This window comes from Trichechus manatus, unplaced genomic scaffold (genome assembly GCF_000243295.1).
Source record: "Trichechus manatus latirostris isolate Lorelei unplaced genomic scaffold, TriManLat1.0 scaffold00024, whole genome shotgun sequence".
Taxonomy (NCBI): domain Eukaryota; kingdom Metazoa; phylum Chordata; class Mammalia; order Sirenia; family Trichechidae; genus Trichechus; species Trichechus manatus.
This window is the reverse complement of record NW_004443960.1, coordinates 23,211,560-23,235,691: the sequence shown is the minus strand read 5'-3', so window position 1 is coordinate 23,235,691 and position 24,132 is coordinate 23,211,560. Positions and strand designations below refer to the sequence as shown.

At 38.2% G+C, this 24,132-nt stretch overlaps 1 protein-coding gene across 1 annotated transcript in view; it reads right to left on the bottom strand.

Moving 5' to 3' along the window:
• Positions 1 to 9,602: 9,602 nt before the first annotated feature.
• Positions 9,603 to 24,132, bottom strand: part of LCMT1 (leucine carboxyl methyltransferase 1) — a 66,208-nt gene continuing 51,678 nt past the window's right edge. Inside the window, exons 8-11 of the mRNA XM_004373462.2 lie at positions 18,125 to 18,226; positions 17,105 to 17,196; positions 11,421 to 11,518; positions 9,603 to 9,815 (exon numbers count right to left, since the gene is read on the bottom strand). Coding sequence (XP_004373519.2) covers positions 9,793 to 9,815; positions 11,421 to 11,518; positions 17,105 to 17,196; positions 18,125 to 18,226 — 315 coding nt within the window. The 3' untranslated portion in view covers positions 9,603 to 9,792. The remainder of the gene's footprint in view (positions 9,816 to 11,420; positions 11,519 to 17,104; positions 17,197 to 18,124; positions 18,227 to 24,132) is intronic.

Sequence of the window (24,132 nt, the reverse complement as noted above, 5' to 3'; positions counted from 1 at the left end):
AACTGGAAGAACGTAATCGATGTCACTGAACTGTGCATGTAGAAATTTTTGAAATGGTGTATCTTTGGCTATGTATATTTTCACCAAAAAAAAAAAAAAAGGTTGAGAAGCGAGAGGGTTGACATGTCATGGGGTTGTTAACCGATGTCATAAAACAATGTGTACTGACTGTTTAATGAGAAACTATTTGTTCTGTAAACCTTCACCTGAAGTACAATTAAAAAAAAAAAAGACTTCACCAAAAGAATGAAAAGAGAACCTATGGATTGGGGGAAAAAAATTTTGGCTAGGACAAATCCAACAAAGGTCTAATCTCTAAAATCTATAGGAAAATCCAATGCCTCTACAACAAAAAGACAAATAATTCAATTAAAAAATGGGCAAAGGATATGAACAGACACTTCATCAAAGAGGACATTCAGGCAACTAACAGACAAATGAGGAAATGTTCGAGATCACTAGCCATTAGAGAAATGGGAAATCAAAACTACAATGAGAAACCATCTCACTCCAACATTACTGGTATGAATCAAAAAAACAGAAAATAACAAATGTTGGAGAGGCTGCAGTGAGCTTGGAACTCTTATGCACTGCTGGTGGGAATGTAAAATGGTTCAACCATTTTGGAAAATGATATGGTGTTTCCTTAAAAAGCTGGAAATAGAAATACCATACAATCTGGCAATCCTGTTCCTAGGAACATATCCTAGAGAAATAAGAGTCGTCACACGAATAGACATATGCACAGCCATGTTCATTGCAACGTTATTCACAATAGCAAAAGATAAAAACAACCTAAGTGACCATCAGCAGATGAATGGATAAACCAACAATGGTGCATACACACAATGGAATACTACTCAGCAATATAGAACAATAATGAATCTTCAAGACATCTTACAACATGGATGAATCTGGAGGGCATTATGTTCAGGTGAAATAAGTCATTCACAAAAGGACAAGTACTGTATGAGACCACTATTATAAAAAATCATGAAAAGGTTTACACACAGAAAGAAACAATCTTTGTAGTTAACAATTATTGATAGTTGAGGGAAGGAGTGGAGAGGTAAAAACACTAACTAGACAATAGATCAGTGGTAACTTCGGTGAAGGATAAGAGAGTACACAATACTGGGGAAGTCAGCACAACTTGACCAAGGCAAGGTCATAGAAGCTTCATAAACACATCCAAACTCCCTGAAGGACCGAATTACCGGGCTGAGGACTGGGGACCATGGTCGCAGGGGACATCTAGCTCAATTGGCATAACATAGTTTATTTAAAAAAAAAGTTTCACATCCTACTTTGGTGAGTAGCGTCTGGGGTCTTAATAGCTTGTGAGCAGCCATCTAAGATACTCCACTGGTCCCATCCCATCTGGAGCAAAGGAGAGTGAAGAAAATCAAAGACACAAGGGAAAGATTAGTCCAAAGGACTAATGGACCACAACTACCACAGCCTCCACCAGACTGAGTCCAGCACAACTAAATGGTGCCTGGCTACCACCACCGACTGCTCTGACAAGGATTACAATCGAAGGTCTTGGACAGAGCTGGAAAAAAAAATGTAGAACAAAATTCTAATTAAAAAAAAAGACCAGACTTACTGGTCTAACAGAGATTGGAGAAATCTCGAGAGCATAGTACCCGGACACCCTTTTAACTCAGTACTGAGGTCACTCCTAAGCTTTCACCCTTCAGCCAAAGACTAGACAGGCCCATAAAACAAAATGAGACTAAATGGGCACACTAGCCCAAAGGCAACAATGAGAAGGCAGGAGGGGACAGGAAAGCTGGTAACGGGGAACCCGAAGTCGAGAAGGGGAAAGTGCAACCAATGTCACAAAACAATATGTGTATGAATTGTTTAATGAGAAACTAATTTGCTCTGTAAACCTTCACCTAAAGCACAATTAAAAAAACAAAAATTGACAAAGGTGCTAAAACAATTCAATGGTGGAAAGATAGCTTTTTCAACAAATTATGTTGGACCCATTGGGTACTCAGAGGCAAAAAAGAGAACCTCGACCTGAGACTCACATATTATACAAAAGTTAATTCAAATTGGATCATAGACTTAAATGCAAACCTTAAAACTATAAAGATTGTAGAAAAACAAAAATAAAGAGAATTTAGGGGAGTTAGGGCTAGGCAAAGCCAAGAGTTCTTAGACTTGACATAGAAAGTATCATTCATAAAAGGAAAAACCAATAAATTGGATTTCATAGAAATTAAAATATTTTGCTCTGTGAAAAACTCTTATTAAGAGAAAGAAAAGAAAAGCTACAGCCTGGGAGAAAATATTTGTAAATCACATATTCAAAAGGACTAGTATCTAGAATATATAAAGAACTTCCAAAACTTAAAAGTTAAAAAAACCAAACCATCCAATTAGAAAACTGACAAGAGACTCATAGCTACCTTAAGGATATACAGATGGCAAATAACTACATGAAGAATGTTCAACATCATTAGCCATTAGGGAAACACAAATTATAACCACAATAAAATATTCCTACACACCCATGAGAATGGCTAAAATTAAAAAAAAAAAAAAAAAGTGACAACACTAAATACTGGTGAGGATGTGGAGAAACTGGATCACTCATACATTGCTGCTGGGAATGTTTGGCCACTCTGGAAAAGTTTGACAGTTTCCTGAAAACTTAAACATTACAAATAAAATAGTATTGCATTATAACCAATGTACAAAATAAATACTCAGGAGTCTATACTGATATAAATAAATGAATAAATAAATAAATAAATAAATGGAGAAGAGAGAAATCTCTTGTGCAGAATTCCAGACACTCTGCCCTCAAGGAGGTGGAGCATAACTTCTCTCTCCTTAAGTGTGGGCTGTGTATGGTGACTTCCTTCCAAAAAGTACAGTGTGGAAAGGAGGTGAGGAGTAACTTTACAGTGGAGAAACCTGACAAACACTCCCTCAACTAGATGATCAAGGTCAACATCAAGAGTGACAAGTTATGCTGATAGTATGTACCTTGAAATGATGTGATGAAAACGATTGATACACACAATAACTTGGATGAATTTCCAGAGCATTATGCTGAGTGAAAAAAGTCAATCCCAAGAAGTTACATACTATATGATTCCATTCATATAACATTCTTTAAATGATAAAATTACAGAAATAGAGAACAGATTTGTGGTTGTCAGGAGTTAAAGAGCAGGTGGGGCAGGAGGGGAGTCTGTAGGGCTACAAAGAGGCCGTATCAATGTCAATATCCTGGTTGTGATACTGTACTATCATTTTGCAAGACATTACCATTGGAGGAAACTGGATAAAGGGTAGAGGTCTCTCTGTATCATTTTTTACAACTGTATGTCTATAATTATCTCAAAATAAAAAGCCTCATTGAAAACAAAATAGACCAATAAGATTACATTAAAAAAAAAATTTAAAGACAAAAACTAAAATTACCACAAAGACAAAAGGCTAAAAGTAATTAGGAAAATATTTGCCACACATCTGACAGCCATGTTGTTGTTGTGGTTGCTGTCCAGTAGATTCTGACACATGACGACCCCATGGATTACAGAGTAGAACTGCTCCATAAGGTTTTCTTGGCTGTTACCTTTAATAGAAAGGAGCCCTGATAGAACAGTGGCTAAGCGCTCGGCTGCTAACTGAAAGGTCGGAGGTTCGAACCCACTAGCCGCTCAGTGGGAGAAAGATGTGGCAGCCTGCCTTACAGCCTTGGAAACCCCACGGGGCAGTTCAACTCTGTCCTATAAGGTTGTTACCAGTCGGAACCAACTTGATGGCAGTGGGTTTGGTTTTCGGTTTTTTGATGTGTATGTTGTAGTTGCAAAAAATGTAACTTCTGGTATATTATAACCATTGTAACTCTAAGTTAAAAGTATTATATCATTCTTTTAAAGGTATGCAACGGAATGTAAATACTATAGCCTTTTTCATATCTACCCAACATCTATTATAAAAAGGCACAAACAAGCTCATCTTAAGCAGTTGGAAATTTTACATTGCTCCCTTTTCTTCTTCAGCTTGTATTTTAATTCTTCTTATCCCCTTCCCCAGATTTTTTTAAGCTTGAAAGTGTTTTATTGATCATCCTATCATGCCATATGTATGTAGTAGTCTATAACTGAAATGAATACCTTAATTTTTTTCTGTGACCATTGGCTCTAAATATTAATTTTATTCCTTTCTGGATTGTATATCTTTACAATTATTATTAGTACAAAATTGATCAAAATAACCCACCTATATTACAAATGTTGATGATTAGTTATTACACCTAAAAAAACTTTGCTGAAAATACTTCTCTTAATGAAATGGATAGAGCGGGTTTTGTTTATTTATTCATTTAGTTCATATATCCCCGAATGATTATAACTTCTTTCTATGAGACAAGGGTTCAGCTTCATTTCCATTCCCATTGTTCCTTTTTATAGATGTAAGCACAGAGAGACCTTTCACAAAAATAAGTAGCAGGAAGATGTTTTCTACAGCAATGCCACTTACTTCTTTGAACTCCTTTTGAGTTATATGCCAAAAATCATAGTGTCTATTATTTTAAAAACAATTAACCAAGCTGACAACTCTATTATATCCTCCTTCAATTTTGTTGTAAGCAAAGAATCATCTTCCCAATCTAGAAAAGGATTTGATACTTGGTCATCATTGTTACTTTCTCAAGGCCTACACTAGTATTTCTAATGGTTTCCCATCACCACCACCCCAGGTTTGTATTCACGTGGCAACCCCATGGGTTACATCGAGCAAAACATTATGGTAAAGATTTGGAATGAGGGAGCGTTCTGCTCTTCTTTTGTAAAGTGGCAGGAGGGCCATGGAAAAGGGAGGCAGTTCAGTTTTGATAAAGAATATACACGTGAGGTGAGGATCTGGAAATGGATCCTTTTAAAACAGTGTTTCTCAACCTTTTTTCATTATCTCCTCCATAGGGCAACATTTTGGACATTTTTTGTCCTAATCATTCCCCCTCCCCCTATTAAATTTTAATACGGATATAGTGTATATCTGTTTATGTACTGTGGCCCTTTAGGGAGTCACAAACCACCCCCCAAGAACCAATGTTTGCCTCCTTAGGGGGAACATCACCTCCATCGAGAATGCATGCCTTATAAGTATCCTTGTAAACCGCTCGGAAAGTCTTCACAAATCTCCAGAGGAAATGTGTGCTGCTTTGACGCACACTCCTCTAGCCATATGGAACAATTCTCAGCTCCTCAAACGGTCCACACTCTCTTACAGTCAGAAATCTCTTCCTTCCCTTTTTCCACCCCCACCCCAGGTCCCCTTCACCTGGCTAAATCCTCAGGTCTCAGGTTATATATGCCTTTCTCCTCCCAGCACCTCCCATAGCACCCTCCTGCACTTGCCACAATAACAGAAATGGCCAAGCTACTAATCTGGTACCATTGCTAGATGGTGCCCTGTAAGGGTAGAGACCATGCCTGTTGTGTTCATTGTTAAATCTCTACCTAACACATTGGCTTGGCATAAAAGAAGTATTGATGAAGAAACCAATCAATCAATAATTTGCTCCCCTCTCCCCCCATGTATCAATTAACTACTGAGGAGTAAAAAACTATCCTCATATCTAGCAGCTTAAAACAACAACCATTCAATTAGCTCACGATTCTGCAAGTTGGTTGGGCAGTTCTTATGATCTGGGTTGGCTTGGCTGAGCTCTTCTGAGCACATTTATACAGCTGTAGTCAGATAATAAGTTGGATGCGGCCTGGATAATCTGGGAAGGGCCTCATCTGAGACAGTTCCTCGCTGCTCCACGTGGTCTCTCATGATCTGGCAAGCAGTTGTTGTTGTGGTTATGTGCCATTGAGTAGATTCCGACTCATAATGAATCCATAGGACAGAGTAGAACTGCCCCATAGGGTTTCCAAGGCTGTAATCTTTATGGTAGCAGACTGCCACGTCTTTCTTCCTCAGAGCGGCTGGTGGGTTCAAACCTCCAACTTTTCAGTTAGCAGTTGAGTGCTTAACCACTGCACCACCAAGGATCTGGCAAGCTAGCCGGGGCTTATTCACATGGTTGTAGTCACATGGTTCCTAAGAGCAGCAAGAGGGGGTGAGTCCCAATGCACAGATACTTTTCGAGTTTCTGCTCATCTCATGTTCACATCATGTTGGCCAAAGCCACTCCAGATTCAAGGAGTGGAGAGAGACCCCACCTCTTGCTGGAGAAGGAAAGACTTTGTGGCCATTCTTTGCAATCTACTGCACCCCATTACCATCACTGCCCTTTATGATTTCTTTTCCTATACAAGGTTTCCTGTTTGTTTTAATATTCTCTGATCCCCACTCCTCAAGGACACCTCAACCTCTCACATGTTTAGTGAATCCCATTCCATTATATTTCTACATTTCCTTTGTCTTCTGAAGCCATGATGCACCCTCAGGGATTAGACCTCTAGGACTGAAACTTGTCCACAGTTGGGAAACAATGGGTGGATGAAACTAAGAGAACAATGGGCTTTACACTGTGTTCCCAGAGCCCTCCCAGGCAACTTTATTACTCACTTAGTCACTGAGTTTAGCAAGTTCTATTTGCACACAGAGCAATTTGAGTTCCCTGCCATTGAGCTTAGCAAGTTCTTGTTTGCAAACAGGGTAATAGTTTCCCTGCCAATCTGCCTTTCCCCAAGGGTTCAATAGGAGTTTGTGACCTGGGGTTGAGAGCACTCTCATTTACAAAGTACCTGCATGATTGCAAGAGTTGTTCTTAGCTAACTGGAAGGATCATTTTTTCCCCTCTGTGCTGATTTTCGAGCTGACAAATGTTAAGCCAGAGCCAATATGTGTCACCTTTTCCACAACCTACTGGGGCAGCCATGGTAGACGAGATAGTACCTGCAATAGTACCTGCGTTGCCTAAAGCGAATCTCCCGTGTTGTTGAGTACAGAGCTGGAATATTAAAATAGCTAAAATCAAGATCTTGATAAAAGCAGGATTACATCATATTTCACACCATGATTATCTGGAGTCTTCAGAGCACTTAGGACACACTAATTATTTTGCTTGCCTCACTATCTCTCGAGTAGATGGAACAGGCCATGATGACAGAGAACATGTCAGTTTTGTGCACTGTCCTATACCTAGAGCAGTGCCTGATACATAGTAGGGGCTTGAGAAATACTTCTGGAATAAATGAATGAAACAAGTGCAATTATGACAAACTGAGGCAAGGACCACAACCACAGGGGAAGTTTACATAGGGTAATGGGGGAAAGTTCTTCTGGGAGGTGATATTTAAACTAAGCCTTAATTGGTAAGGCTGAATCAGGAATAGCAAGTTCAAAGGCCCTGAAGAGGCACAGAGTCTGGTAGATTAAGGAAAGAAGGTGGGGCTAGAAGGCATGTTACGGGCAATGGGGAGAGGGTATGAGATAGGTAGGAGAGGTAGGGCGGGGGCCAGACCACGCAGGGTCTTGTAGGCCATGAGAGGGAATTTGATTTCATACTGAGAGGAATGAAGGTGTTTGGGGGTTTAAAAAGGGGCATAGGATTGTCCATTTTACATCTGTAGCTACACCTCGGGTATAGGCTATTTCAGACCTTAGCCCTACCCTCCATCTGGTTGGCTCTTAAAGCATTTTGATATGGGCCATTCAGTCAAGTTGACCTTCAGGTGTTTGACAAAGGTTCTGACCTCAAACTCACTGCCATCAAATCTTTCATCAAATGTCCAGTTTTCAGGAACATAATTTAGGCACATTGGTTTTGCTATCTTTTCATTTTTTTCCAGATTTTCTAAATTTCACTCTTGTATTAAATCCAGCATCTCAGCGCTATATAGTCAGATTGCATTGTTTTGGCCTTGTACAATCACCTTCATGGAATCTCACTTTAGCCATCAGCATGCATCAAGGGACCCTAAGGCAGCAGCTGCAAAGCCAGGGCTGCAAGTGTGAGAATAGTGGGAGTCACATTGAGAATACTCAGAAGCTGCTCCTGGGTCTCAGCATAGGAAAGCTGTGCCTCTCTTTAGCAAGTGGCTGGCTGTGAATTTATGAAACTCTGAATCTTGTTTCAATCTGTGTGAGGACATGGGGGAGATCAAATTTGTGGCCCACTTTCAGCAACTGTGTGGGACAATAAAATATGCACATCTGTGACCTAATGTTATTCCTGGTCTTTTTTTTTTTTTTTTAGCTCATGGTCCAACTCCCCTGACCATTTTTGTATGTGTGTATTGATTTCATTAGGCATTTCAATTCCTTTTGTGGCACAAGGAGGGATATAAAGAAGTAAACAAAAAAATAAATATATATCATATCCATAGCAGGTATACTATTCATGATCCGCCTCCATTCCCCCTTCCCACTCTTGGAGGAAAAAATTTTAAAAGAGAGAGAAATAAAACAACTGTAAGATGAAAATATAGTTTTGACTCTGCTTTGAACTTCATAAATTTTCTGATATTATGCAAACATATTCTCTGCACAGTAAACGAATTCAAAAGGACTCCACACTGGTTAACATATGGATGGCTGATGATCTAAAATTTCCCAATTCCTTTTTTGTTGCCTACCTTGCCTTACAAAAGCTGGAAAGCCATATAGTCTTTTTTTTTTTTTTTAACCTATCTCTCTTCTGTTGTATTGCTTGTGCTTTTGGTGTTGTACCAAAGAAATCATTGCCTAACCCAAGATCATGATCTACTCCTATGTTTTGTCCTAAGAGTTTTAAAGTTTAGCTCATACTCTCAGGTGTATGATTGTTTTTGTGTTATTTTTTCATATATGGTGTGAGTCAATGGTTCAGAGTAATTTTTTTGCATGTGGAGATCCAGTTGTCCTACTACCATTTGTTGAAAGGACTATCCTTCTCCCCCACTGAATTGCCTTGGGCCCATTATCCAAAATCAATTGCACAGAAATGCATGGGTTTATTCCTGGACTCTCAATTCCATCCCAGTGATCTATGTTTATTCTTATGCCAGTACTCTACTGTCTTGATTAGTGTAGCTTTGTGGTACGTTTTGAAATGTTTTCAGTTTTTTTTTTTAAGTTGTACTTTAGATGAAGGTTTACTGAACAAACTAGCTTCTCATTAAACAATTAGTACATATATTGTTTTGTGACATTGGTTACCAGCCCCATGACATGTCAACACTCTCCCTTCTTGACCTTGGGTTCCCCATTACCAGCCTTCCTGTCCCCTCCTGTCTTCTAGTCCTTGCCCGTGGGCTAGTGTGCCCCTTTAGTCTCATTTTGTTTTACGGGCCTGTCTAATCTTTTGGAAAGCCATGTTTTCTATTACCAGATTTAGCAAATAAAAATAGAGGATTCCCAGTTAAATTTGAATTTCAGATAAATACAAATTTTTAAATGTTAAATATGTCCCAAATATTCTGTGGGCATACTTCTACAAAACATTATTCATTTTTTACCTGAAATTAAATTTAACTGGGCATCCTATATTTTATCTGGTGACCTTATCCAGTTTTTACTAATGAGGATATAAATAATAAATCCCTCAGGTGACATAGAGGCAAACCTTGGCCCACCCAGCAGGGTGCGGAATGAGCAGCAGACAATCAGCAGAGGTCCAACACACAGGCAACTGGCAACTGAGATTTATTTAAACAACAATAAGTCAACAGGAAAGGGTACAGCAACCCTAATAACTGAAGTCTCTCAGAGTGTGGGATGACATCGGGAAGGCGAAGCCTGCCATCACTCAGAATGCTCCCCATGTCTCCTCTGGGAGGGCTAGTGGATTCAGCTTCTGGCTCAGCATGAGTCCTTAACAGATTAATAAGTGATCTCCTTCAAACCTGAGGGGACGAAACCCACAAATGCTGTTAGAGACCATCATGGTGTAGAGCACAGAAAACAGAGGTGAGGTATATGACCCTGCTGCAGGCCCACAGTGACTGGCTCTGGGGCACCAACCACACACCTAACCACTGCAGTTCTGGTCTCCTGTTTTATTAAATGAGGTTTCACAATGAAACACGAGCTTGAATAAGACTGTGTTTATGGCTAGTTTTAAAGGGATTAAGAGAGTATTGTAATAGTTTATGGGCTCTCTGCAGTGAATGCAAAAAGTCTATCCTTAGTGATGAACTCTGAGCAAATACAGAAAATACCTTGTATACACAAGCACTGATATCACAGCCTGGAGGACAATGGGCACAATAAAAGCCCCTTACATAAAATGTTCAATATATTGTTACTTTATAAAAGCTAGAGCTAACGGAAAAGAATTAGAAACAACCCACATTCCAAAACTACAGGAAGGTTTAAGTGAATTTGGACATAGCTACATGACAGAATTTAGTAAAACCATTAAAATTACCCTCATCGAGAGTTTTTAATAGCAAAGGGAAATATTTTTGTTATAATATTAGGTTAAAAAATCAGAAATCAAAGTTACATAAATATATAATTTCAACTCTTGATAAAAAGAAAATAATAGAATAAGAGCAGAAGGAAAAAGTTACCAGAGGCTATCACTGAGTGATGGGCACACAGGTGGTTTTCCTTGTGTTTGCCGTACTTTCTAGAATTTTCTACTAAATATTATATTGTTTTTATAATTGGTGGAGAGTAACAATATAAAAACGCATTCATAAATAATTTTAAATTGAAAACAAATGAAAAAGGACTGCGTGTGCTGAACTGCACAGCTGGATACACGTATAAACCAGCTGAATGCTAAGCCCACGAGGGTTCGTGCCAACCTGGAATTTTCACACAGGAGACAGACAGTACTTGTCTGTGTCAAGTTCTTTGTTTCCTATCAGCTGCCTGCATAAAGTCGAATGTCATTTGGATTACATCTGTAGAATACCATCTGTAGGAAGCCTGAAGCTATTATCTTAAAGGCCAGAACTGGGATCGGACGTACTCATCTCCTTGGCTGGGGAGACACCCAACCAAGGGATAACCACTTGAGCAATCAAGGCCGACACGGGCCAGTTGTAAAGGAGGAACTGGATTAAGACCAATATAACAACAAACACTGAGATGTGGATCCAAGCTCTTGCCCCATGCCCCACTCTACCACGGCCAGGAAACTGCACCTAGCTATAAGAGATAAGAGGGCACAATTCAACCCACAGCTGCAGGGGTTTGTTAACATTTAGTAAACCTGGTTACAGGTGATTAAAAAGATAGACATTGGCTACTATCAAGATTATTTTAAACTCTCAAGGTCTATTTCCAAATGAGGGAATGTCACAACAGACCTCTAAAGGTTTTTTTTTTTTTTTTTGTACACGTGAGTTATTTAAATTGTTCTTCTGGTTCCATACTATAAAAACACAGATGTAACAGCTAATTCGCTTCTTTCTGGGTCTAAAGTTACAGTCTTACATTCCTTGGAGAGGAAAAGCTCCCCATTTCTAGGTCAAATCAACAAAAATATGATCACATACTTAGTTCATTTCCTCCTTTGGTTGCCCAACAAAGGCAGTAATGCTGCATGAGCTGCTCAAGAAGCTCCATTTCATCCAGGAATTCAAGTGACTCTATCCTATGGAGAGAATGAAAATAGAACAAAGCTCAGTTGTACATTTATACAATTAAAAATGAAGATGCTGATCCATCACTATGGGTATGCAAAGATATTCATGACACATTAAGTGAAAAGGAGCAGGCTACAAAATAGTATCTATGGTGTTTCTACTTTATTTTCATTGAAAAGAAAAAAATACCATAAACAAAATCAAAAGACAAATGATAAACTAGAAAAAAAAAAATTTGCAATACAAGTAATAAAAGGTTGATTTCCATGCTACATAAAGAGCTGTTACACTTCAATAAGAAAAAACTATTAAAATTCATTTCAAAGACAGGCAAAAGACCAGTTCAAAAGCAAAGAAAAACATGAGGTTTTCAACTTCATTTATAATAAAAGAAATATAAATTAAAATACAAGGACAGTTTTTCAACTATCAGATGACAAAGATCAAAATGGTTGATATAAATTTTGAAAGGGCATGGAAAAAGGTGCTTTCCTGTCTTACAAAGTAGTACAACCTCTTTGATAGGAAATTTGATAATCTCTATCAATGGTTAAAATGTACACCCTTTGACTCAACAATTATGCTTTTAACAATTTACCCTGTATGTATACCAAGATGTATGTTCGCTGTAGCATCATGGAAGGGTTGAATAAATTATAGCACATTCATACTTTAGGATACTATGCAGCCATTTTAAAAAAATGTAGTAGGTTTATATGTACTGACATGGAACAACCTCTAAGATGTAGCATGTGGAACTTAAAAAGCCGAATTGCACAGTATGTAATGCACACAGTATACTTCTATGTAAATAAAAAGTGGGGGATACATATGGTTTTATATGCATAGACTACTTTTGGAAGATACACAAGAAATTTGTGATGGTGATTGTTTTGAGTGAGAAGGTAGTAGACTGGTAGCGAGGGTGCGGTGGGTGGAGTTTTTTTCCCCCTCTATACTACTTTATGGAACCCTGGTGGCACCAAGTGGTTAAGCATTTCGCTGCTAACCAAAAGGTCAGCAGTTCAAATCCACCAGCTGCTCTTTGGAAACCCTACGGGGCTGTTCTACTCTGTCCTATAGCGTCGCTGTGAGTCGGAATCGACTTGACAGTAACGGGTTTTTGGTTTTTATACTACTTTGAGTTTTTTTTTTTTTAAATAACGTGCATGTATGGCTTTTTAAAATAAGCATTTTAAGTATAACCTTTTAAATATATGCACGCCCACAGAGAAACATGCATAAACATGGAAATAGCTTTTTTAAAATTTTTACCTAAAATATGCATACATCGTGGGGGGAAATATAGGCATTTCCGAAAAGCGTAGAGGAAGTAAAAAATGATCTATATTCCCACCATTCACAAAAGCCATTGCTAATAATTTGGTATTGCCATCGCTCAGGCTGTGTGCGCGCACACAGGTATGTATATACACGCATATGTTCGTGCATGTTTCTGGATTTGTGTATTCATTTCTGTTTTGACATGCAGGCCTATGGGCCACATCTGAAGTGAGAGTGATTATCCATAAAATACTCTTGTTGCTTTCCAACTAATCTCATCAAAAAATGTACAAGGCAAATTTCCTAATAGCAAGAGAAAAAAAACACTACCATCGAAGGCCCCAGGATGGTTATTACCGAGTTTGGTCATTGGTAGACACTACTGGTTGTGAAGCTAGCATGTGAGCTCCACAAGGACAGGCACATCTTTTGGCCTGCTTTGATCACCGTTGTATCCCTTGTGTTTAGAAAAGTACCTGGCACGCAGAAGGCACTCAGTAAGTATTTGTTAAATGAACAGACTTGCCACAGACTTCTTTTTATACCCCCCAGTTTCCTGCGGTAAAAAGCCTTTGGCAAATGCAGATACAAACTAATGGCAGTCACAGAGCTAGGTGGGCTTTTCAGTCTGGGATAGACAAAATAAAGCCAGCCCTGTTTCATTTCCCACCCCTGTTAGATCACATGTTGCTGTCTACAAGAGCCCCAAGGTAACATGAGACAAACGACTGCATAGAAGTTTCTCTTTTTCTGGATGATGCTAATTATAGGACTCTTGCCTGGGCATCTAGAACAGTTATTAGAGTGTTTTCATGACAGATGTCACTAGGGTGATTCAAAACAGTCATCCTGATTTGCAGCAAATGAAAACCAGCCTGTGGGAAAGGACATTTCTAGAAGAATCCAGGAAGCACTGACCTGATTACAAGGAAACAGCACTTTCTCAAATCTTCAAGGCTTTTCATTGCCAATTATTGACATATGTACTTGGAAAAAATAGTGGTACTTCTAAAAGTTAATATATACCTACTCCTCATTTATCAACTATCTCATTACCCAGCATTTCACATTTATGACAATAGTAAAAAATCTACTATCCAACTATTTTTCATATTAATGATGTACATCTGGCAGTCACGAACACAGAGGTGCAAGGCAAGAGGAATGCTGGCTGTGATGGTTATGTGTCAACTTGGCTAGGCCATGATTCTCAGTGGTTTGATAGTTAAGTAATGATGTAATTTGCCCGTTACATAATTTGGCAGTTATGTAACGATGTCATCCTCCATTTTTTGATTTGATGTGGTCATCCTCCATTTTCCCATAATACCAATTTTTGCATAACAACCTAGTCTTTGGAACCTAACCATGTCAGTAAGTGAGGAGTGTGTGTAATAAGTTCTATGGGGCAGCAAAGACAAAAATTCTTCTCATTACCTTGTAAGATACAAAAAACTATACCTCTAGGTCCCCAACAGCAGGAAGAAAGCACAAATCAGGAAGCACAAAGTAATTACAAAAAAATAATTGATGCTGGTACTAGCACTCCCAGAGATGAGTACATACTGATGATCCATCCAGTTTTTTATAATAGGAAAATTAAAATAAAAACAAAACAAAATTAAAAAACACCAATAAAACCATAATTAAATGCTCAGCTATCAAGACATTGTTTAAATTTTTTTCTGTATCTTTTTAAAATTTATTTTACTTTTTGTTATTGTTGTTGGAAATATACACAGCAGAACATACACCAATTTAACAATTTCTACCTGTACAATTCAGTGACACTGATTACATACTTCAAGTCATGTAACCATTCTCACCCTCCTTTTCCAAACTGTTCCTCCCCCATTACCATAAATTCACTGCCCTCTAAGTTTCCTATCTAATATTTTGAGTTGCTGTTGTCAGTGCAATTCCATATAGATAGTTCTTAAAAGAGCACAATGCTTAATGCTGACATTCTTTACTAAATAAACTAAACTACTATTTGGTCTAAAGAATGCTTTAGAGGATATTTTTGGTTTCAGGTTTAAAGATTATCTCAGGGTAATAGTTTCAGGAGTTCATCCAGCCTCCATGGCTCCAGAAAGTCTAGATTCTATGAGAATCTGAAATTCTGTCTCCCCTTTTGATCAGAATTCTTCTATAGAATCTTTGATCAAAATGTTCCGCAATGGTAGCCAAGCATCATCCAGTTCTTTTGGTCTCATGGCAAAGCAGGCAGTTATTTATGGAGGCAATTAGCCACACATTCCGTTTCCTCCTCCTATTCCTGACTCTGCTGCTTCCTCTGTTGCTCCAGGTGAATAGGGACCAATTGTTGTACCTTACATGGCTGCTTTCAAGCTTTTAAAACCCCAGGCACTACAAAATGAACTAGGAGTTAGAACAGAAGCATTAAACATGATATTAGGCCAATTAATTTTGCTGTCCCATGAAACCACGACACCAAACCAAAAAAAAAAAAAAAAGCAAATCCCATGAGGTGTTTGGCTGTATATAAGTGGCCTCAGTAGCTGCACTTTTTCTTGTTGTTTTTGTAAATATATCTATTTACTGTTGTTGTTATAACTATGATCTATTTACAACATTTTCCAGTTCAACTTTTTACAGGTGTGCAACTTACTGACATCAATTACATTTATCAGCTGTGCAATCCTTATTCTTAATGAATGTGATTTTTTTCATCACCCTAAACTGAAACTCAGTGCTCCATAAGCAATAACTCCTTCTTTCTCCCTCCCTCCTGCCTGTGGTAATCACTAATAAACTTTGGTTTCTATATATTTGTCTATTCTTGTCTTTTCATTTAGGTGAAGTCATACAATATTTATCCTTTTGTGACTAATTTCACTCAGTATAATGTCTTTAAGCTCCATCTATGTCATAATATGTATCAAGACTTCATTTCTCCTACTAGCTGAGTAGTATTCCATTGTATGTATGTATCACATTTTGTTTATTCATTCTTCTGTTGATGGGCATTGAGGCTGTTTCCCCCTTTTGGCTCTTGTGAATACTGCTGCAATGAACACTGGTGTACAAGTCTCTCTTCTGAGTCTCTGCTTTCAAGTCTTTTGGGTATATACCTAGGAGTGGAATTGCTGGGTCATATGGTAGTTCTATTTTTTTTTTTTTTTTTGAGGAACTACCACAGTTTTCCAAAATGGCTGCACCATTTTGCATTCCCACCAGCAATGAATAAGGGTTCCAACTTCCCTATGTTCTCATTAACATTTGTTATTTTCTGTTTTTTTTTTTTAAATTTTTTTATCTTAGCCATCCTAGTGGGAGTGAAATGGTATCTCACTGTGGTTTTGACTTGCATCTCTCTGATGGCTAACGACATTGAGAATCTTTTCCTGTGTTTGGTGGCCATTTGAATACCTCTTTGGTGAAACATCTATTCAACTCCTTTGCTTATTTTTTGATTGGGTTGTCTTTTTACTGTTAAAATTTTATATATGTTTTGGTTATTAGACTCTTATAAGATACATAGTTTCCAAAGATATTCTCCCAGTCATTAGCTTGCCTTTTCACTTTTTTGGTGAAGTCTTTTGATGAATAAATTGTTTTAAAATTATTATTACCAATATAATATAGCTACATATAAATGCTATGTACCCCTAAACAGGATTTGGTAACTCACAATGTTTTGATAGGTAAAGATATCTACTGTTAAGTTAAAAATCCGAGGGGGCTGGTTTACAGACCAATATGTATAGTATGAATCCACTGAAGCAAAAAATAGAAATCTGTATATTACTAGATATTTATATATGCACAGAAGAAAGTATATATCCCAACTTGTGAACAATGGCTATCTTTGGAGGGTAACACCACAGAGTACACACTCCTTTATACTTACACATTTCTATATTGCTTGAAAATTTTTTTAGAGCAATGAGTATATATTTCTTTTATAATGAGGAGGAAAATCCATTTAAAAAATCTACCAACAGAGTTTTTTTCCCCCTTAGAGGCCTTTACACAATGTTATTTTCTTTCTCCAAAGCACAGGGATTGTACAAAATTTCCATTGTAGAGGTTTCTCTGGGTACTTCCCAGGTGTAATTGCTTACTTTGACTAAAATAATCTGTTTGGGCATAAACTCTGTCTAATATAATAGTTAATGAGTTTTTCTCAAATTGTTACCAATGTTTAATCTATATTAGCAGGTTAACTTGTTTCAAAATAAGTCTAGTATAGGGTTTTTGCTTTTTTTTGACATTAAAGGACACAGAAAATCATGTAATCAATTCTCAGTTAATTACCACAGAACTAATGCTTGCTAATCCCATACCTGACCACTTCCGATCGAGGTAATCTACTGTACAATTCCATCATGTCGACTGCTGATGCTGTTTCCCATCCATTTGACAGCAGCCGTTCTTTCTAAAATGTGCAGTGAAGAGAAGCAGAGAAGAAATACAAGGCAGCGTCATACAAATCCAAGATACTCTTAAAGCACATGAGAACTTCGCTTGGATGACTCCTCTTTCAAGAGCCCATTCTGGACCCTGCCATCTTTCTTCTTTTTATTTTCCAATTTTCTCTATTACACATGCCATGCTAAAACCCACTAAAGTATATTTAAAGAGAAATAAGATACTTTTCTATGAGTAGCAATTTTTTAAAGTGTTCCAGTAGTAATGTGACGTAAGACTTGTAAAAACTAAATGCAGGTAAGTATGAGAAGTGTCTCTTCAGCAAATAAACAGCATTTAAAAGGAAGGGGGACTATTACAGATTAAAAGAGATTTAAGAGACATTGCAATCAAGCACAAAGTGTGGAACATGTTTGGATCCTGATTTGAACACACCAACTATAAAAATCTTTTTTAAAACAACTGGGAAAACTGAACATAGACTAGGTATCAGGTGCTATTGAGGTGTAATTATCGATTTGTAAGGTATGACAATGGTATTATTATTATCCTGGTAAAAAGAAAGTCCTTAATGGTAGGAGATTCACACTGAAGTCTTTTGATGTATTGCCTGGGATTTGCTTTAAAATATTCCAAAAACATAAAAAAAAAAATTTTTTTAAGGGATTCTCTACATTTTTAGATTTGACAGAAAATTTCCATAATAAAAAGTTAAAATAATTATATATAGAAATGTAAACGTATATTTTCCATATCCAGATGGCAAAGCAGGGCTTGGATTTTCTAGCACTATGAACTAGTGACCCACAGAACCCTCAGTGCCTGTGTAGACAGGTACTTAGAGGATTTCTCCCATTATCTTATCTATGAAGGGAAAATACCCTTCCTTGGTTGGCTAACGGTACAAGAGCATGTCCTAGTCTCTGCTTTCTGACCTGTGATGCTAAAGACTTGCACATTTCCACTCCAGCCAGGTCGCACTGTCGTCTCCGCAGGTTTTCAATCATGATCTGCCCGAACCGATCATCCATGTTCACCTGGGGAGGGATAGAGGCGATTGGGCACTGCTGTAAGAGTTTTTTCATATCTTAAGTGTGCAGAATAAAACAACATCCTGTTTTTAACCAGTCAAGGCTGATATTTGATAATACTTAGTGCAGGTAAAGCAATGAGGAGCAGGCACTCGTACACAGTTCTGGTGGGAGCAGAAATGGGTGTAGCCCTTTGAAGAGCAATTGAGCAGTATACTTCCATCTTAAATGCTCAACCTATAATCCAACCATTTCACTGAGAGCAATTTATCCTACAAGTGTACTCATATGTGTATGCAAAGATGCAAGAATGTTTACTGTAGCATTATTTCAAGGAAGAATCTAAAAATAATGTAAAGATCCATTATTTGGGGTTAAATACATTTTGGCATGTTCATACAATGAAACACTATGTAACTTTAAAAACAGAAAAGGAAATTATATATGGTGGATATGGAATTAACTCTAATATAAAGTCATGAAAAGCAGGGTACAGAAGAGTGTGTACAGTATGCTTCCATCTGCCTTTAAAAGAATAAAAAGCTCCTCTCTGTGTTTATATATACACAGACACATTCTGGGATATGGCAGTGTTAACTTCCTAGCTCAAAGGGCTGAGGTCTGGGAAAGAGATTTTTTCTTATCCATCCCTTTTGTACTGTTTGTTTGATTCTGAATGTGGTATTACTTTTAGATTTAAAAACTAGATCTAATTAATCTCTCTCTATATATATATATGTACAAATGTCATAAAACATATCGTTGTTGTTGTTAGGTGCCATCGAGTCTGTTACAATTCATAGCAACCCTATGTACAACAGAATGAAACACTGCCTGGTCCCGTGCCATCCTCACAGTGGTTGTTATGCTTGAGCCCACTGTTGCAGCCACCGTGTCAATCCATCTCCTTGAGGGTCTTCCTCTTCTTCGCTGACCATCTACTTTACCAAGCATGATGGGACTGGTCCCTCCGGATAACATGTTCAAAGTATATGAAATGAGGTCTCATCATCCTTGCTTCTAAGGAGCATTCTGGCTGTACTTCTTCCAAGACTGATTTACTTGTTCTTCCGGCAGTCTGTGGTATATCCAATATTCTTTGCCAACACTATAATTCAAAGGCATCAATTCCACTTTGGTCTTCCTTATTCATCATGCAGCTTTCACATGCATATAAGGTGACTGAGAACACCAGGGCTTGAGTCAGGTGCACCTTAGTTCTTAAACTGACATCTTTGATTTTTAACATTTTAAAGAGGTCTTTTGCAACACATTTGCCCAATGCGATGCGTCTTTTGATTTTTTTTTTTTTATTGTTATAATTAAATGAAGTTTACATTTCAAGGTAGTCTCCCATACAAATTTTTTTTTTTTGCATACATTGTTATGAGACCCCAACTGCTCACCCCATTCTGCAACAGCACACTCCTCCTTTCTGCCCCGATTCCCCATGACCATTCAACCCGCTCCTAACTCTCTCTGCCTCCCCATCTCACCTCTGGACAGAAGCTGCCCCTTTGGTCTCTTGTATCTACTTGACTCAGAGGCACACTCTTCGTGAGTATCACTTTATGTCCCACAGTCCAGTCCAATCCCTGTCTGAAGAGATGGCCTTGGAAATTGTTTTAGTTCTGGGCTGATAAAGAGTCCAGGGGCTATGCCTTCCGGGGCGCCTCCAGTCTCAGTCAGACCATTAAGTCTGGTCTTCTTACTAGAATTTGAGTTCTGCACCCCATCCTTCTACTGCTCCATCAGGGACCCTCTGTTGTGTTCCCTGTCAGGACGTTCACTGGTGGTAGCTGGGCACCATCTAGTTCTTCTGGTCTCAGGCTGATGAAGTCTCTGGTTTATGTGGCCCATTCTGTCTCTTGAGCTAATACTTTCCTAGTGTCTTTGGTGTTCTTCATTCTTCTTTACTCCAAGTGGTTGGGACTAACTGATGCATCTTAGATGGCCGCTTGCAAGCTTTTAAGACCCCAGATGCCACTCACCAAAGTAGGATGCAGAACATTTTCTTAATAAGCTTTGTTATGCCAATTGACCTAGCTGTCCCCCGAAAGCATGGTCCCCAGACCCCCTATCCCTGCTACTCTGTCTCTCAAAGTATTTGACTGTATTCAGGAAACAGCTTAGTTTAGTCCAGTTGTGCTGACCTCCCCTGCAGTGTGTGCTGTCCTTCCCTTCACCTAAGATGATTCTTATCTACTGGTCTTTTGATTTCTTGACTATTGCTTCCCTGGGCATTGATTGTGGATCCAAGTAATATGAAATGCTTTACAACTTCAATATTTTTTCCGTTATCATAATGTTCCTTATTGGTCCAGTTGTGAGGATTTTTGTTTTCTTTATGTTGAGGTGTAATCCATACTGAAGGCTGTGGTCTTTGATTTTCATCAGTAAGTGCTTCAAGTCCTCTTCACTTTTAGCAAGCAATGTTGTGTCATCTGCGTGTCGCAGGTTGTTAATGAATCTTCCCTCAATCTTGATGCCACGTTCCTCTTCATATAGTCCAGCTTCTTGGATTACTTGCTCAGCATACAGACTGAATAAGTATGGTAAAAGGGTACAACCCTGATGCACACCTTTCTTGACTTTATGATATGCCGTATCCCCTTGTTCAGTTCGAATGACTGTCTCTTGGTCTATGTACAGGTTCCTCATGAGCAAAATTAAGTGTTCTGGAATTCCCATTCTCTGCAATGTTATCCATAATTAGTTATGAAGCACACAGTCGAATGTCTTTGCATAGTCAATAAAACACAGGTAAACATCATTCTGGTATTCTCTACTTTCAGCCAAGACCCATCTGACATCAGCAATGATATCTCTTGTTCCATGTCTTCCTCTGAATCCCGCTGGAGGTTCTGGCAGTTCCCTGTTTATGTACTGCTGAAACCGCTTTTGAATGATCTTCAGCAAATTTTTACTTGTATGTGATATTAATGATATTGTTCGATAATTTCTGCATTCTGTTGGATCACCTTTCAGTCGAATATGGATCTCTTCCAGTCAGTTGGCCAGGTAGCTGTCTTCCAAATTTCTTGCCATAGACCAGCAAGCACTTCCAACACTGCATCCATTTGCTGAAACATCTCAACTGCTACTCCATCAATTCCTGAAGCCTTGTTTTTTGAAAATGCCTTCAGTGCAGCTTGGACCTCTTCCTTCAGTATCATCAGTTCCTGATCATATGCTACCTCCTGAAATGGTTGAACACTGACCAATTCTTTTTGGTATAGTGACCCTGTGTATTCCTTCCATCTTCTTTTGATGGTTCTTGTGTCATTTAATATTTTTCCTGTAGAATTCTTCAATATTACAACTCAAGAGGTGGATTTTTTCTTCAGTTCTTTCAGCTTGAGAAATGTCGAGCATGTTCTTCCCTTTTGGTTTTCTATCTCCAGGTCTTTGCATATGTCATTATAATACTTTGTCTTCTCGAGCCACCCTTTGAAATATTCTGTTCAGCTCTTTTACTTCATCATTTCTTCCTTTCGCTTCAGCTATTCTACGTTCAAGAGCAAGTTTCAGAGTCTCTTCTGACATCCATTTTGGTCTTTTCTTTCTTTCCTGTCTTTTCAATGACCTATTGATTTTTTTCATGTATAATGTCCTTGATGTCATTCCACAACTCGCCTGGTCTTTGGTCATTAGTGTTCCAGGCGTCAAACCTACACTTGAGATGGTCTCTAAATTCAGGTGGGATATACTCAAGGTCATACTTTTGCTCTCATAGCTTGTTCTAATTTTCTTCAACTTCAACTTGAACTTGCATATGAGCAATTGATGGTCTGTTCCACAGTTGGCCCGTGGCCTTGTTCTGACTGATGATACTGAGCTTTCCATTGTCTCTTTCCAAAGATGTAGTAGATTTGATTCCTGTGTATTCTATCCAGCGAGGTCCACATGCATAGTTGCCGTTTATGTTGCTTAAAAAGGTATTTGCAATGATGAAGTCATTGGTCTTGCAAAATTCTATCATGTGATCTCTGACATCGTTTTTATCGCCAAGGCCATATTTTCCGACTACCAACCCTTCTTTGTTTAGAACTTTTGCATTCCAATCACCAGTAATTATTAATGCATCCTGATTGCATGTTTGATCAATTTCAGACTGCAGAAGTTGGTAAAATCTTCAGTTTCTTCATCTTTGACTTTAGTAGTTGGTGCATAAATGTGAGTAACAGTTCTATCAACTGGTCTTCCTTGTAAGCGTATGGCTATTATCCTATCACTGACAGCACTGTACTTCAGGATAGATCTTGGAATGTTCTTTTTGATGACACCATTTCTCTTCAATTTGTCATTCCCAGCATTTTAGACCATATAATTGTCTGATTCAAAATGGCCAATACCAGTCAACTTCAGCTCACTGATGCCTAGGATCTCGATGTTTATGCGTACCATTCCATTTTTGATGACTTCCAATTTTCCTAGATTCATACTTCATACATTCCATATTCCTATTATTAATGGATGTTTGCAGCTGTTTCTTATCATTTTGAGTCGTTCTATATCAGCAAATGAAGGTTCCAAAAGATTGACTCCATCCACGTCATAAAGGTAGACTCTACTTTAAGGAGGCAGTTCTTCCCCAGTTGTATTCTGAGTGCCTTCCAACCTGGGGGGCTCATCTTCTGGCACTATATCAGACAATGTTCTGCTGCTACTCATAAGGTTTTTACTGGCTAACTTTTTCAGAAGTAGATCACCAGATCCTTCTTCCTAGTCTGTCTTAGTCTGGAAGCTCTGCTGAAACCTGTCCACCATGGGTGACCCTGCTGGTATTTGGCATAGCATCCAGCATCACAGCAACGTGCAAGCCACCACAGTATGACAAACTGACATACATATGGGGTAAAACATATTATGTATACTGTTACAGCACTGGAGCCCTGGTGGCAAGTGGTTCACAGTGTGGCTGCTAACCAAAAGGTCAGCAGTTTGAATCACCAGCCACCCCTTGGAAACCCCACGGGGCAGTTCTACTCTGTCCTACAGGGTCCCTATGAGTCAGAATTGACTTAATGGCAATGGGTTTGGTTTTATTTTTTAGTTTTTTATTATAGCATTTACACTATTATTTGTCATATGTACAAGTATCAAAAATTCATCACTTTAACAATATGTAAAATGATTCCCAGTGTTTATATGACTACACAAGGAGACAAGAACCAATGCTGATTATTGTCTCTTGGTGGGTAAGTAAGGCTTATGTGGCACTAATTTTCAAATTACACACTATCTATTGAGCATATGAGGGTGTTTGTGAGCATATACGCCATACTTTTATTACCTGAGTTCGAATGCTGCCTCAACGCTTAGTAGCCTCAACACAAACTACTTAAATTAATCCCCTATGCTTCAGTTCCTGTACCTAAAAAATCAGGATAGTACTAGTACCTACTTCCTGGACAGTTGTGCTAATTAAATAGTTTAATATATGTAAAAAAAGTGCTTGGTGCATAGTAAGCAAATCTAAGAACTGCTATAATTACTTTATTATCATAATTAAAATTATCGTCATTCATGTGGTTTTATCATTTTAAATTAATTAGGAAATAATATAAGGCATGTAAACAATTAATACACATTGTAAGGATATTGATGATTTTGTATTTGTTAGAAAATTGTGAAGTTAAATATTTATTATTCACAAAGCGATAGTGATGGGTGGCAACTGAGCCATTTTAGAGATAGCTGTGATAACATATTGCAATCTGGCACATTCCCAGGCCTGCTCCAAAGTGACACTGTCTCTGGTTAAAATTCTCTTAGTCAACTTCTCTCATACAATGTTGAATAAATGCTTGCTGAATACAAGAATACACAAATGAAGCAAAGTGAGTGAAGTCACACACATCCGAGATATGAGGAAACATGGAAAGCTGAAATCATTTTCCCCAGGTGTG